This window comes from Miniopterus natalensis, chromosome X (assembly GCF_054644295.1).
Source record: "Miniopterus natalensis isolate mMinNat1 chromosome X, mMinNat1.hap1, whole genome shotgun sequence".
Classification (NCBI taxonomy): domain Eukaryota; kingdom Metazoa; phylum Chordata; class Mammalia; order Chiroptera; family Miniopteridae; genus Miniopterus; species Miniopterus natalensis.
The window spans coordinates 26,164,007-26,180,149 of NC_142103.1; the positions used below are offsets into that span (position 1 = coordinate 26,164,007).

Here is a 16,143-nt window from a genome sequence, read left to right on the forward strand (position 1 = left end):
TAAAGGCAAATAAAGAAAAATATTTTTGTCCCTGGAAATAAATAGAAACCATCCAAATTAAAAGAATCAAAGATCCACCTACAGCTATAGTTAAAAATGTTTAAGGCTTTGGGATGGAAGTTTGAAATATATGTGTAATGGATGAAAATGTCACATATCACATGAAGAAACACATTCACAAGGAAAAGAATTCATTTTCGTTTTCAAATGGTGAATTACCTTCTGTTGATGTTCAAAGTCCTGGGATGCTGGTCTCTCCAAACCTAGACCATCTCTCTCTGAGCAAGTATCTCCTTCATTGAGTTCAAGGACTTCACTCTCTTCATTGGTTTCACAGACTCCCCTCCCTCCATTACCCTCCATGCTTCTTTTCCAACTTTCTATATTGGCTCTATCTCCTTCATGATCTCCAATTACTGTATTGTCCCCACTGGCTGCATATCCTACATAGCTTCTACTGGTTCTCTGGCTTCCATAGCTGCTGTAGGCTCCTTCTCCTCCATCATCTCCATCTCTACCATTTTGCTTCCAGCTTCCACCTCTGCCATAACTTGACCTGATAATAAGATCCAATTAATGATTAGGTAAAAGCAACCCAACAAAAACATGTCTGAAAGTCAGCAATTTAAACAGAATGTGTTGTATGCATATGTACTATCTCTAGGCACACTTTTTGCTCTATGTGAATACTGGTATGATATAGAGAAGAAACATGTCTTTATGTCCTTTCAAACTTAAATATTGAATTAACACCATAGCCACCATTAGTTCCCTGGCTGCATTTGGATGGCAGATGGAAGAGAATTTCAATCCTTTATTAATAACACATTAGGTTGGTAGCAAGAATATGTATTTTTCTTAAATAATAGACTATTTTATGCATTAGCAACTTCACAGCCACATGAATGATCAAGCCCATATTCTTGGCTCAAACACAACATATTTGAATAATTCTTTTTGCAATATATCTACTTTATGCTAATGTTAACATGTGCCTTGATTTACTAATGTGTATTGACTGCTTTAATACAGAATCTCATTGACTGGCCTACTACCACCAGGAAGTTCAGTAATATAGATTTCATTAAGCTAAGACAGTCATTTAATTAGTTGCTGAGAACACCAACCTTAACAAAATGTCTCAATGATCTTTTGCATAAAAGGCATCATAAACATGTGCCCATTATAATTCTAAAGCAAATTTATTTGGCAATGGAATTCCTGGTAGATTGTTTTAATTGGAAAAAAGGAAAAAATGCCTGTTCTGTCATATATATTCCCCAATAAAATTTAAATTTTAACAAAACAATATATGGATTTCAATATTATAAAGAAAACAATTCTCCCACTGTTAATTATTTTTACAAATGTAAAAATATATTATAGTAACTAATCTTCTTTGAGAGCAGTTTGAATATAAACCATGAGCATATATAAATGAGAACACACTGGTTATTTAGAGCAGGAGAAAGGAACTAAATATATACACCAAACAATTGGTGGCATGCCAAAAACACTATTTCACTAAATATCATGACTTTGGGCAGCTACCTTATAAAAAGATAAGATTTAATGTGTATTGAATTCAGTTACAGCAGTTTTCAGAATTCCAAGAATAATGCCATGTTAGTAAGTTGCAGTCGAAAAATATCAAGTGAAAGTCAAAAATTTAATAATTTTAAAGCAGATTTAGATATTTTGTTTGCAAATACTAGGGCTTTATCTTATAGTTTTAAAGTAGCAAACTACTAAATTTGGTAACCCATTTCTCATACATATTGCAGTTTCACAGGGTAGGATGATTCAGTAGCACTAATGTTAACAGATGACTTGTGGTGGTGAACACACAATACAGGGTAATGTACAGATTATGTGTTGTGAAATTGTGCACCAGAAACCTTTATAATTTTGTTAATCAGGTTCACCTCAATACATTCAATAAAAAAGAAATGAACAGAAAAATAAATAAAGGAGGTTTTTGTTTATAAAAATTAAAGAACTTAACAAGTACTTGAATACTAATAAAATACTGTATACAAAAATGAAAATTAAGTGTTTTTCATTAAAATAATTATTATATTAAAAATCAACCATTTACCAATTCCAATTGCAATCAAGTGCAATTCCTTCACCCCCTTAGTAATAAATTTTGCAAGTAAACCAAAGGTGCAAATAGTTTTGAAATTATAAAACATGTATAGTGCAAGTAATCCAGAAAAACCAACCTTGGCCAACTAGGAGCATCATTATGATTATTGTCTTTGTCATCAACAGCCTCATCATTGTCATCATCATCATAGTCTTCACCGACATCATTAGCCTGGCCAACCTGGTTATCCAAGGCATCATTGCCATTGCCATTGCCATGGTCATAGGTACCTTCATGCTCATAATTAGAATCATCATCATCACCATCAGTATCAGTACCAGCATCATAGAGTTCAACATAATCACCATCTTCTTCAGGTGGCTGAGTGAAAGGTGCGGGAGTTAACCAGTCATTCTGGAAGATTTCGGAGAGTGCATTATAACCTACCCATTCATTTGTCAGGTAAACGGGAGGTGATATTTTTCCTACTTTAAATCCATCTGGAACCTGTGTGCACAAGAAAGGTTAATGCAGTTTCTAGTATCCTTTCATTTTCTCCTAGATTGAAATATTTCTAAGCTGATAACATCTTAAAGTATATTTTCAATTGAAATGAAAATGTTTACTCAGTGGATAAAGCCAAGATTTTCGTGATGATGAGATACCAAAACCCAAACCTCACAGGGAAAAATTGACTCACTTTTTAAATTACCCCTACTTGTCTTCTGAAGAATAGACATTACATTTTGGTGTTATAGAGTAGGGCAGATGATTTGATGCTTTATAGAAGATATAGTCACTTTTTCCTTTCCTTTTACCCTCTGACATTGGGATTAACACATAGCTCTTAAAATTGGTATGTTAATTTCCAAGCTTTAGTTTTATACAACATAACTTGTCATAAAGTAACAAACACTTTTAAGCATATTAATATAAATCGGACTTTAAGTATGTTATGTGTTATATAAGCAACCCTTGAATGACCTGAAATGGATGTGTGTGTGTGTGGTAGGGTAGGAGTAATTACAAAAGTAAAATGGAGTGACCTAAAAGCACACTACACAAAGAATCAGAATACTTTTTATTTGTGCAATCAGAGGAAATTTTCTATTTCAATAATGTTTTTATTTTTATACATTGCCTGATCATCCAAGAAATGATGAGACAAAAACTGAGCATCTAGCCTCTACTCCTTAATTTGAAATTAGCTTCTAAAAATAGTTTTGTTATAATCCTCTCTTGAAAATGTTCGCACACAAAAATGTAAAAATAAAACATTTTTTTTCTTTATTGTTGAGAGTATTACAGGTGTCCCCCTTTTTCCCCCCATTGCCCTTCTCTACCAGGTTCCCACTCCACCCCAGGCCTTTACCACACTATTGTTTGTGTCCACGGCAATGCATATATGCATATGAGTTTTTCGGTTAATCTCTTCCCACCCCCCTCACCCTGTTCCTTCTGAGATCTGTCAAACTGTTCCATGCTTCTATATCTATAACATTATTTTGCTTGTGACTTTATTTCGTTCATTAGATTCCACATATAAGTGAGATCAAGTGATATTTGTCTTTCTCTGACTGGTTTATTTCTCTTAGAATAATCATCTCCAGGTCCCTCCATGCTCTCTCAAAGGGTAAGAGATCCTTCTTCTTTATAGCTGCATAGTATTCCATTGGGGTAAATGTCCCACAGCTTTTTTATCCACTCATCTACTGATGGGCCCTTGGGCTGTTTCCAGATCTTAGCTATTGTAAATAATGCTGATATGAATGTAAGGGTGCATATATTCTTTCTGATTGGTGTTTCAGGATTCTTAGGATATATTCCTAGAAGTGGGATCACTGGGTCAAAAGGTAGTTCCATTTTTAATTTTTAAGGAAACTCCATACTGTGTTCCACAGTGGCTGCGGCAGTCTGCATTCCCACCAGCAGTGAACTAGGGTTTCCTTTTCTCCACATTCTCACTAGCACTTGTTGTTTATCAATTAAATGTTTTTCCATTTCAAATTTAATTTCTAGATTTCATCTTGTGCCTACTCACATAGCATGGAAATCTAGCTCTAAAAGATTAACTACCATGCTTCTATGTCACTGAATCTATTTTGTTCATCAGTTTATTATGTTCTTTAGATTCCACATACAAATGAGATCATGTGATATTTGTGTTTCTCTGCCTGGCTTACTGACAAATCTCAGAGGGAAAAAGGGAGTAGGTCGGTGGGTGGGTGGGGAGAGATTAACCAAAGAATTTATATACATATATGAATAACCATGGACACAGACAATAATGTGGTGAAGGCTTGGAGTGTCGAGGGGTGGATGTGGAGTAGAAGGGGTCAATGGAGAATAAAGGGGACAACTGTAATACTTTCAACATTAAAGAGAAATTAAAAAAAGAATAACTTAAAAACTAGACACTTTATCCTTTCCCTCAAGTAAAGATGAAAGTACAAAAGTCAAAAGAAATTTAAAATGAAAAAGAACAAACATAAGTGTATTATGAGTAAAGATGGGAACCTACATGGACATCAACCAGCAACTTCTGATCAATTGTAGAATAAGGAGGTGATGACTGGGACCTTCTCCCAGTCACTGGACTCTCTTCCTTGGAAGATTCTGTGGAATGTCAAAAAGTCATTAGTAACAGTGGTGATCGTAGTTGTGACCTTCATATTTATAGTGTACCAGTTCTATCTTTTGGCATTTTTCATGTAGACTTTCCCTTCAGGAAATACCACCTGATAAATTCCCATGGGGCTAGGATTCTAGGTTCTGTTTTCAGTGACGGTGAAAGGCTCAAGGTTTGTACCTTTTGTAGGGCTATATGGCTATTCTTTATTTCCTATTTATTGAATTTATTGGGGTGACACTGGTTAACAAAATTATACAGGTACATGGTTATTCTGTTTTCAATATTAAGGGTGCACTAGCTAAGTGCATTTTTGTCTGTTTAAGGAGGTATACAGTAAGACTGGTAGACAGATAGTTTCATTAAAATAAAGAATATATTAAAAACAGGAAGAGATGGGTGGTACCACTGGCCTCCCATAATAACCAATACAAAAGGAATCCAACAGTGTATTAGAAGAGAGATTAGAAAAAACTCTCAAGAGGGGAGTTGACTGCAATCATTATCATGCCATTTCCACTAAAGGATATTACCTTAAGTATTTCTATATAGGTGAGAAGTGAGCAACTGAAAGAGACAAAACTTAGCCCTTTTAATAAATCTGGGAACCTTCCTATAGTGGTACTGTGCAATAGAACTTTTTTCAGCAATGGTAATGTTCTCCTATTACTGTCCTATACAGTAGTCAGTAAGCACACATGACTTGAGCATTTGAAATATGGACAGTGTGCCTGAGGGGTTGACTTTGTAATTTTATTTTCATTTTAGTTTTAATTTTAATAGTCACATGTGGTTAGCTGCTATCACAATGCATAGCTCAATTTTATAGCATAAATATTTCTTTTTAAAATGCAATTTTACCTGGATTGGCAGTCTGGATTTTTGAGATGAAGATTGATGGTATAGTAACTAACACCTGTGATTAAAATCCAGTGGGAATGCTTAGGGTCAAATATCAGTAGCTCTGGGGGAGCATACTTTGAAAAAGCTTCACTAAGGGGACACTCATGTCCCTGTTTATTGTTTTTGTGCGATTGATTTTAAAGATAAATAATACTATCCCACTTTAACTTGCAGCATTGGTATATATAGTCAAAGTACTGGCATTACAACTCCAGAAAACATGTATTTGCATACACTGCTATCTTTTGAGAATATAACCCTGAATACACCCTACAATTTGTGTCTGCATCTTCTGATACTGTTGTACATTTGCAGTTTCTTATCTTTCTGCAGGAGACCATTTTCTCTCAGGTTTCTTGGTGTGCTATTAAGCTAAATAGAAAGATTGGGTGAGTGTTTGAGATTTTTGAGGCAATTTTATAGTATGGTGCTCTCCTTTCCTGCATGATGAAGTATGCAATTTCATGGGAACTTAAAATGGTCTATGTGGCACACACAATAAAACAATAGAATTTCAGAGCTGAAAAGAACTTTAGCTATTATCTACACAGATGCTATCCATCCCCTTTTCCCTCTAACCACTCTTCAGACTGCTTTGGGGCTTAATCCAAAATTTCCTTATTTCAAAATAGGTGATAGGAATAAAAACCTTAAACTTCCGTTGTTTGCCCATTATTAACCAAATTGCCCTAGGTAAACCAGAAAGATTCTGGGGGGAAAATTCCTAAAGTTGCTCTTCATGCAGGTTTATCTTATTTCTTACAAGATAATATTTCTGCATGAGGGGTCTCTACTGTTTAAAAGGATTCTGCCGTTATCTGAGTATCCTAAGAAGAATGAGGTTTTAAAGTTCATGTCTTTCAAAATCTGATTTTACACCTATATACCCTTTTAATTATTAACACTTTAATAAAATCTGTATGCTCCATTTTTACAGATACCTTGGGGACTCAGGTATTTTGTCCTTGCTTAACTTACTTAGATTGCTTAAAAGTAGATAATGCCAGATTTTATGACCCGAGGCCCAACTTTTGCCTTTGTTTACTCAATATTTCACAAATCTATAATTAACTTAAACTCTCTCAAAAGCACATCATAAGCCTGGCTGGGCATAACTCAGTGGTTGAGCAATGACCTAGGATCCAGGAGGTCGCGGTTCGATTCCCGGTCAGGGCCCAGGCCCAGGTTGCGGGCTCAATCTCCAGTTGGGGGCGTGCACGAGGCAGCCGATCAGTGACTCTCTCATCACTGATGTTTCTGTCTCTCTCTCTCCTTTCCTCTTTCTGAAATCAATAGAGATATGTTTTTTAAAAAGTGCGCATCATAAAATAAACCACCTATTTGAAAGTCATATCAGACTTTGAGAAGTTATTTTCTATGATTTTATTGATTAATTTTTCATGTATTTTGAGTAAACTCATCAATTTGTAACATTTATAAATGTTTATGATGAACTTTATATCTTTTACTTCAGGAGGTGAAATAACAAACTGATAAATAAAACACATGCTCACAACTACTTCATCTAATATTCCCATATACTAAAGATAGCCTATAAATTTAAGCTCATTGGAGAGGCCTCTCCCAAGTGCCTTTCCCATATATTTCACACATATTATAGAAACTAAAGTAGACACACCCCGCCTCCCTAGACACATTCGTAGCTACTACTCAAGTAAAAGAAGAAATTTTTGAAAAATTAATTTCCATTTCTCATAGGTCACCACTGACTACCCAATTGCCAAATCCAATGGCCTCCTGGTGTTAATACTACTTAGACTCCCTGACATTTTGATTAATTTCCTGATGAAATTATTTCTTCACTTCTGCAATATAAATTGTGAATCATTAGCTCTGTGTTTTGAGTGTTTGTGCTTTGAATCACCTGATGTTGCTGGGCAATTCTGAGGATATTTCGAACTCCTTTGTCTGGTGTCAACGGGCTTCTGAGCTTGTTCCAAAAGAGACTGCTGAGGAACACTAATGAAAAGACAGAAAAGTATGTGCCATGTCCTAACATTCACAAAGGGAATGTATAAATCAACATCAAGACCAACAAAAAGTTTTAAGTATATGGGTATATACCAAACTGGAAAGAAGTAGAGCTTAAATAATATTTTCCAATTTCCATTTTCCTCCAAACTTGCTATTTTATCTAGAACAAAGAAGCAATTTCCAGAATGTAAAAAAGTGTCCCCATACAGTTATGTGTTTCTTTCACATATCATATTTACTTCTAAAATTCCTATAAATTTTCTTTAAGCAAGTATTCAGACATTAATAAAGTAATGCAGCAATAAACATAACTTTATAGTGTACGGTGAGGATTTCAACATGATAAAAACGCTCAGTAATTGTTATGTCAAATATTCCACTATTATCATCCTGGTTTAAAATGCTTAGAATCATGATTTTCAATGTCCTCTTCCAGATATAGATAGATGGATGGATGGACACAGATAGGATGCTTTAATTTTTACTATTCAAATTCAGGGAGTATTTAGAAAGATTTTTTCAACCAGTGCTGCTAAATTTTACAGTTGCTTTGGAATTTCTGCATAAGGACTATGGTTATTGATTTAAGAATGGAACAGACAAGAGTTTTTCTATGACCCAAAATTTCAGGAAAGACTCAAGTTTCATTTAAATTAATTTTATAAATTTAGCCATACTTAAAGTTAATATATTTGTTATTCATAAATTCAAAACTCCTTTTGTAACATGATCAACCAATTCCAGTTTAACAGCAAGAACAACATATATATATATATATATATATATATATATATGCTTTTATTAAAGTCATACCATGTGGCACTAAAAACAGATACACAAAACTAAAGTGGTTCTTTTCTCTCTTTGTGGTCAGAAGGACCATAAAAACTCACGCACTGAATGCAGAGAAAGAAAAATTTCCCAACTAGCTTTCAAATTTTCCAAGGTTTCTACACATAACTTATATCCAAGGACATAAATATATAGATTTTTAAAATATAACAAGATAGGAATATACATACTATATACTATCAACTCTATGCCATCTGGACATGCTGTCCATTATCTTAAATACAGTCAGTGCTCAATAAATATTTACTGAATGACTGAGTGAATGAATATAGGCTAAGTTGTATCCATTACAAATTGCGGTTGGAGGAGGTGTGATTTTTCAAGGAAAATCTACTTTTGATTTAGTTTTTGAATACAACATCTAAAATATAAATCATGAACTTCGAAAATTACTGAAATTCACCAGTATTACAGAGATAAGAAATACAGTGACTGGTACAAACTATCATTGATATAAAGTTGAGTTTTAGATCTGATTTTCCCTATAGATCATTTCAGGCTTGCACATTTTGTGTCATTAGCTTCTGAGGTTAGGGCTTATTTATGTGTATATTTTATCATATAGTACATGATAAAATTTGTATTTGAAGTACATGATACAAATGAAATTAGACTTGTTTTTATTGTAAATTACTAATAAAAAGCTGTCAAAGAATTCATTGCTGTTACTTTTATTAAATTGGGTATCTTACCAGCTAATTATCAAACTAAATGATGCTGAGAGTGCGTACATCTGAATATGAAAGATCTAGTTAATGGATCATTGCAATTAAGGTTTTAAATATAGGCCGTTGATGATGATGTTGTTATTGATATTCTAGTTTCAACTTCACACAGAACTTAGTGTTGAGTAAATAAGCTTTAATTTTCCATGTGATAGTAAATAGTGAATTAAAAAATCAGAGACACATACCTTGAAGAGAACTTCACATGGTGTGCATGATCCTGGTTATAAGGTGAAGAAGTAGATCTTTCTTCAACCTTAAAGACACAATGCAATACTTTGATACAATTCTCCATCATAAATTCTTTTGAGTTTAATTTATGGATAAATGTATTTCTTCATGTAGAGATATTTTCCTAAAAATACAACTTATAAAATCTAATTTTTAGAAATGATTTATATTTTCATAATTACTTATAACGTTAGAACTGCTTATCCATAATTTCTGATGATAGCCTTAAATTTAGTATAATAGATTCTGGAGATCATATAACCAAACACCCTCATTTTGTTATTGAGAAATCTGTAGCCCAGAAAGGGAAAATTTCTTTTTAAAGATTTTACATCAAGTCAAAGAATATCTACTATCAGAATATAGGTCTTCCAATTGCTAATTTAATGTCCTTTCTATGTTTTCACATTACTTTTTATATCAAGCCCAAAGTTCCCACTCAGAATTTGAGTTCAAATTTCTCACTCACTCACCCTTTTAAACTAATCCTAGATTTTCAAAAAGTATAACACACACACATACACATCATTACAATCTCTTGAGTCAAAAGTGTCCCATTTTTTAAAAAGTGTTTTTCAATTTACAATTTGACTGAAATGACAGTCTTCCAAGTACTTTTTTCAAGTCTAAATGAATTCATTTGAATTGTATTAGTTATTCATTTATTTAATACAGCAAAACACCCTAAAAAAGCATATATAATATGCCAGCTTCCACCAGTGGGGCAGATTTACTTTCCACTAACATTTCCTCATTTAGTTTTACACCACTGGCTTTCTTCTCAAAATAGTTTTTAGCTACCCCCCAAAATAGGTCATTTTGACATTCAACAAGGCAGTCAGACTAGATTCTTTAGAAAGGAAAATTCGAGTGTTACAATTTTTAAAAAATCTGGCATTTTCATGCTGATAAAAATCACTCTATAGTTTCTAGAAACTGTCCTAACCTTACTACACTATTTTTTTCTCTCTATAGTTACTTACCAAGATTGTCTTACACTACAACAGAGAGACAGATAAGAAATGAAAAATATCAGTTGTTCACATGTTTTGCTAATGAGTTTTTCCAAATCTAACCAGGTATTTGGCAGTATGCAGAATAAGCATCTGACTGACTTTTTCCACTTTTGATTCAAATAGCTGGCATCATATTGACCCAGGCGAGGCCTCTTAGTTCATGAAGCTGATCTCAGAAAGTTTATTGACACTAGTAAACCAGAGGCCAAAATTACATAGAAAAGATAAAGGCCAAAAATAAGAAAGGCTAATGTTTAATATGAATTGGCCATATTTGGTCTGAAAAATGGGGAGAAGATAATGAATAGTAAGAATAGCATATGCTAAGGCAAACCAATCACAGCTCATTGTATTTCCTGCTTTAGGTGTCATGCTTAAGGTAATAATTACTACCTGAGATTAAGAGTAAAATCATCATTTTATAAGGTAGAAAGGGAGACATATTGCTGCTTGTAACTAAATAATACAATCTAGCTTCTGCTTCTTTTGCCTGTGGTTAGTATTTACAAAACAATACTCACTTCAGAAGACTGTTGGTATCACAAAAAACATATTTAAAAAGGATAATTGTCCATGACAGATGTCACAGTAGACTGCTGTGAAGTGTTCTGAAGGAAGAAATGTAGTTACCTGGGGCCACTGGGCTGATTAAGACCAACAGTGAAACTCCTGGCCCACTATCAGTAAGGCAAGGACTTTTGAGTTTTCACCCATCCACCTAGTCATCCCTAGTAACCAAGAACTTTATAGATGGCTAGCTGTTAGAAATGCTGGCTATGATGATACTACCTTGTACATACAGGCATTTAAATTGCAACTTGAGCCTCACCAATACCATATGCTAAACAGCTATTAGTATAGTTGTGAAAACAAAAGCCAACCTGGACACCAGGACTGATTTACTTACTCCCCAAAGTGTAAGAAAGTAAACCACAGGTTAGATGAGCCAGACCCTGTTGTAAACTACATCCCAGAACAGAGATGATCAAGGAAAATGATACATATGGCTGGGTGAGAAGGGCGAAGGGATTAAGCACAGAAAAAAATGAAAGACTCATGGACACAGACAACAGCATGGTGACTGCCGGCGGAAAGGGGGGATGTGAAGGACATAGAAGAAAGTAAAAGGGGGATAAATGGTGATAGGAGATTTAACTTGGGGTAGTAAACACACAATATAATACACAGATGATGTATTGTAGAATTGTGTACCTGAAACGTGTATAATTTTATTAACCAATATTACCCTAATAAATTCAATAAAAAAGAAAGCAGAAAGAAAAAAATAAAATTATCTTATATTTTAAAAAAGAGATCCTGAGACCAAATACTTTAAGAACCACTGTTCTAGGCACTTATTCATGACAGTTATTGATGTTATAAGCTGAACAATCAATCAAATTTTATAAGCAATGCTTTCACTTAAAAAATTGACTGACAAGATAAACCATGATTGTTCAACTTGGGTATGTGGCAGACATTTTACTTATAATCAGTGAAATAAGCTTGTCAATTCAAGGAAAAAACAACTAACATTGTTAGCAATGATAAAAATGAGCTTTCAGTGAGAATTAAAAATTTATGCCCAGCCAGGCGTGGCTCAGCGGTTGAGCGTCAACCTGGGATCCAGGCAATCAGGGTTCAATTCCCGGTCAGGGCACAGGCCTGGGTTGCGGGCTCGATCAATGACTCTCTCATCACTGATGTTTCTATCTCTCTCTCCCCCTCTCCTTTCCTCTCTCTGAAATCAATAAAGATTTATTTTTGGGAAAAAAAAAAGAATTAAAAATTTAAACTCATATCTGTCACCATGAACTTTACAGTTTATCAATACTCAATAATATTTATGATGAAAGTGATGGTGATATTAATAAATGCTGGTTTTTGATGGTGTATAATGAAATATATTGTGTAAAAATTTGGAAAGATCTACATAAATAGTGAACCAATATTTTCCAACTGACCAATATATAAAGAAACAAAATTGTGCATGAAAAAAACATCTATTTATAGCACATAACAGACCAATAGATTTTAATGTTACCAAATATACAAAATTTCATTTATATAGTTTTAGATTCCACTTCTCCAAGGTTTTTGTTTTTTTGAGATTTTATTTATTTATTAAATTTATCTTTATTGTTGAAAGTATTACAGATGTCCCACTTTTCCCCCATTGACCCACTCCAACCTACCCTCACACTACACTATTGTCTGTGTCCATAGGTTATGCATATATGCATATAAGTTCTTTGGTTAATCTCTCCCCACTCACCCACCCTCCCTTGCCTTCCCTCTGAAATCTGTCAGTCTGTTAGAGAAAAAGAACAACTCCAATTTTTGTGTATTATCAAAGAATATCTGCAATTATCTGAAAAAGCTATGAAAATTTTCAAACTACCTTTATGTGAGAAGCCAGTTTTTATTCATATATTTTGACCTAAAAACATATGGCAACAGATTAACAGATATGAGAATCCAGCAAGCAAAATGGATAATAGTTATTTTTCATTAAAAATTGTTTCTTAGGTTAACATGTAATAGTTTTATTATTTTTAAATAAATTAATAAATATTTTAATTTTTTGTTTCAATTTCTAATACATTAAATATTGAATGTCACAAATCACATAAAGAAAAGTGTTTTGGTTCTGCAATTTTTAAGAGTATAAAGAGATCCTGAGACCAAAAAGTTTAAGAACCACTGTTCTAGGCACTTATTAATGTCACAGCAAATAATATTGAGAAACTTACCTCATTTCCTTCAGGATTTCGGATGTATGGCTGCAATGGTTCTACTTGGACTTCAGCCTGAATTGAATGAAATACTTCATCATTGTCTGATGATTCATCTTCTTTGTCCTTTTGAAACAAAAGGAAAATAAATATTTTAATTTTTGTTAAAATGCAAATTATAGGAGCAACCTTATCAGACTGATATATAATGTAAATGAATAATTTTCAAATATTAAAATTGACTTAAACCAGTAGTTTTTACTAGTTTTTGGTTCTGGGTCTCTTTCAGAATCTGAGGAATGCTACAGATTCTCCATAGAAAACTGCATATAGATACACATGTCTGCCTATATTTCCAGGGGAATCTTGCTTGATCACTTGCAGCTCACCCAGATTAAGAATCTGTGGATTCACAAAGATATATTCACCCTTATGTTCACTGCAGCATTATTCACAGTGGCCAAGACATGGAGACATTCAAAGTGTCCTTTGATAGATGATTGGGTAAAGAAGATGTGGTACATATATACAACGGAATACTACTCAGTGATAAGATGAAATACTGCCATTTGCTGCAACATGGATGAACCTTGAGAGTACTATACTAAGTGAAATAAGTCAGTCATAAAAAGCCAAGAACCATATGATTTCACTCATATGTGGGGTATAAAACTGAAACTCATAGGCACAGACAACAGTATGGTGGTTACCAGAGGGAAGGGGGTAGAGGGATAGTAGAGGGTAAAGCGGGCCAGATATATGGTGATGGAAGTTGACTTGACTTTGGGTGGTGATCTCACAGATCATGTATGATAGAAATGTATACTTGAGATCTATATGATCTTATTAACCAATGTCACCCTAATAAATTAAAAAAAAAAAAAAAGAATCTCTGGTCTAAAGCTTAACTTACAACCCCAAACTGTCATGTTTAGTATGCATTGATAACTACAAAGTTTAGTCCTCTTGTGCAATGGAAGTTCTGTAATACAGCAGTGCAAATATTTCTCCCTAACTGAGCCCTGAAGTTTACAAAAGTTTCTGTTTTCCCATTTATCCAGTCAATATTATTTCTTCTACTCAAAGAGAGCAATGAAAATGTGTTTGTTTTTTTTTGTTTTTTTTTTTTTTTTTTTGCTTCTGGTGGGTTGAAGCACTCATATATGTCTCTAAGTGCTAATAAATTTTCAGGTATTTCAAAAGACCTATGACTTTGACTACAGTAACAATAATGTACTTTTCCTTTGTTTTCTTTAGCAGTCACACATAAAGATATGAATGCCTGTACAAGATCCTAGAGTCATGAGATTAGTAACTGTTACTTATTAACTTTTTCTTTGATTATAGAGTCGTTTCTCACACATATGTTCAAAACATTAAATTACAATAAATACGTGCATAGAATACTAAGAGTTTTACAAAGATGCATAAAAGTCTTTTTTACTAATGCAAAACCTATTAGATTCAGTTATTACTAGGGCTCATTGAGAATAGTCATTAGCAATTTAGATTAGCAATTTGCCCAATTTCAGGGCAAATACCACCATTCTGGACTCATATCTCCTCTTCTATCTGTTTTTTTTTTCCTCCCTGTCTCTCATTTTTTGGGATTAGATATCCATTTCCTTTTTTGGGCTTTTCTTCTCTTGCTGCTGTCTTTATTTATTTATTTATTTATTTATTTATTTATTTATTTATTATTTTTAAATGAGAGAATGATTGAATTAATGTGCTGGATGGGAGATAAGTAGATGGAAGATTTTTTTTCTAATATGTCTTTATTGATTTTAGAGAGAGGAAGAGAGAAAGATAGAAACATCAATGATACAGTCATTGATCGGCTGCCTCCTGCATGCCCTCTACTGGGGATGGAGCCTGCAACCAGGGCACGTGCCCTGACCATGAACTGAACCTTGACCTCCTGGTTCAGAGGTCGATGCTCAACTGCTGAGCCATGCTGGCTGGGCTCTTGCTGCTTTTAATTTTGCTCATGTTAAATATATCAGGGAAATAACATTTGTTCAATTGGCTCAATGGGCACAAACCAAAAGACTCCGTTGACCAGACATTCAGACAAAGTCCATTTTTAATTATTACATTAATTATTATTAGATTAAATGGGTGTTGATACCAGGGTTTAATTTGGGATCCTCACAATGACTTCTTTTTATGTAAACAGATGCTTTGAAGTATTGGAAAATAAATTTTCTCCTAATCTTGTTGACCTCATTAATTTTCTCATGAAGCCCACAAACCCTTCATTGTCAGATCAGATTTGTCACATTGAGATCATCAACTTCAGCCAAATTATATCCACTTATATTACAGAATTTTGAAAGAACAAAGTTTTGTTGACTATTCTAAAATATGATAGAGATTAACATCATGTGTCCCACATTTTGAAAGATTGCAAAGACAAATTTGTAATGTGTCATGTTCTACGCAGCCATTTCATTTATTAATTATGTAAAATGGGTGGAAAATTAGTGAGACAAGTCAAACATATAGTCAGTGTATATGGTTTAGAAACTGATTTCCCTTCTCATTTTAAGCTTGACTTAAACACCTTGAAGTACAAAAATTAGTGCAATTCACTTAAATGGTACAGTTAAGCATTCCATGAAAGGAAAGAACAAAAAAACTAATTTAGATATTAGAAGAACAAACAAAAAAAGTTAGAAGAAAGAAATAAAAATTGTTTTTTTTTTACTTGTTTTTGAGTTTATTTTTAATACATTATATTGGAAAGCTTTTAAAAAATTTATTGAATTTATTGGGGTGACACTGGTTAATAAACGTTATATAGGTATTGGATAGTTTGAACTTTGAAAGTAATTTTTAAAGATCCAACTAATGCATAACCCATAGACATGGACAACAGTGTGGTGTTGGCCAGAGGGAAGAGGGGCAAGGGCAATGGAGGTGGGCAAAGGGGGGGATAATGGGGACATTTGTAATAGTGTAAACA

General features: G+C 33.7%; 1 protein-coding gene across 3 annotated transcripts in view; it reads right to left on the bottom strand.

Moving 5' to 3' along the window:
- Positions 1–16,143, bottom strand: part of NRK (Nik related kinase) — a 144,659-nt gene that overhangs the window by 25,462 nt on the left and 103,054 nt on the right. For all 3 annotated transcript variants that reach the window (XM_087813478.1, XM_016206408.2, XM_016206409.2), the window contains exons 14-19: positions 13,194–13,301; positions 9,382–9,449; positions 7,507–7,601; positions 4,611–4,705; positions 2,226–2,596; positions 220–556 (exon numbers count right to left, since the gene is read on the bottom strand). In XM_087813478.1, the coding sequence (XP_087669604.1) occupies positions 220–556; positions 2,226–2,596; positions 4,611–4,705; positions 7,507–7,601; positions 9,382–9,449; positions 13,194–13,301 (1,074 nt within the window). The remainder of the gene's footprint in view (positions 1–219; positions 557–2,225; positions 2,597–4,610; positions 4,706–7,506; positions 7,602–9,381; positions 9,450–13,193; positions 13,302–16,143) is intronic.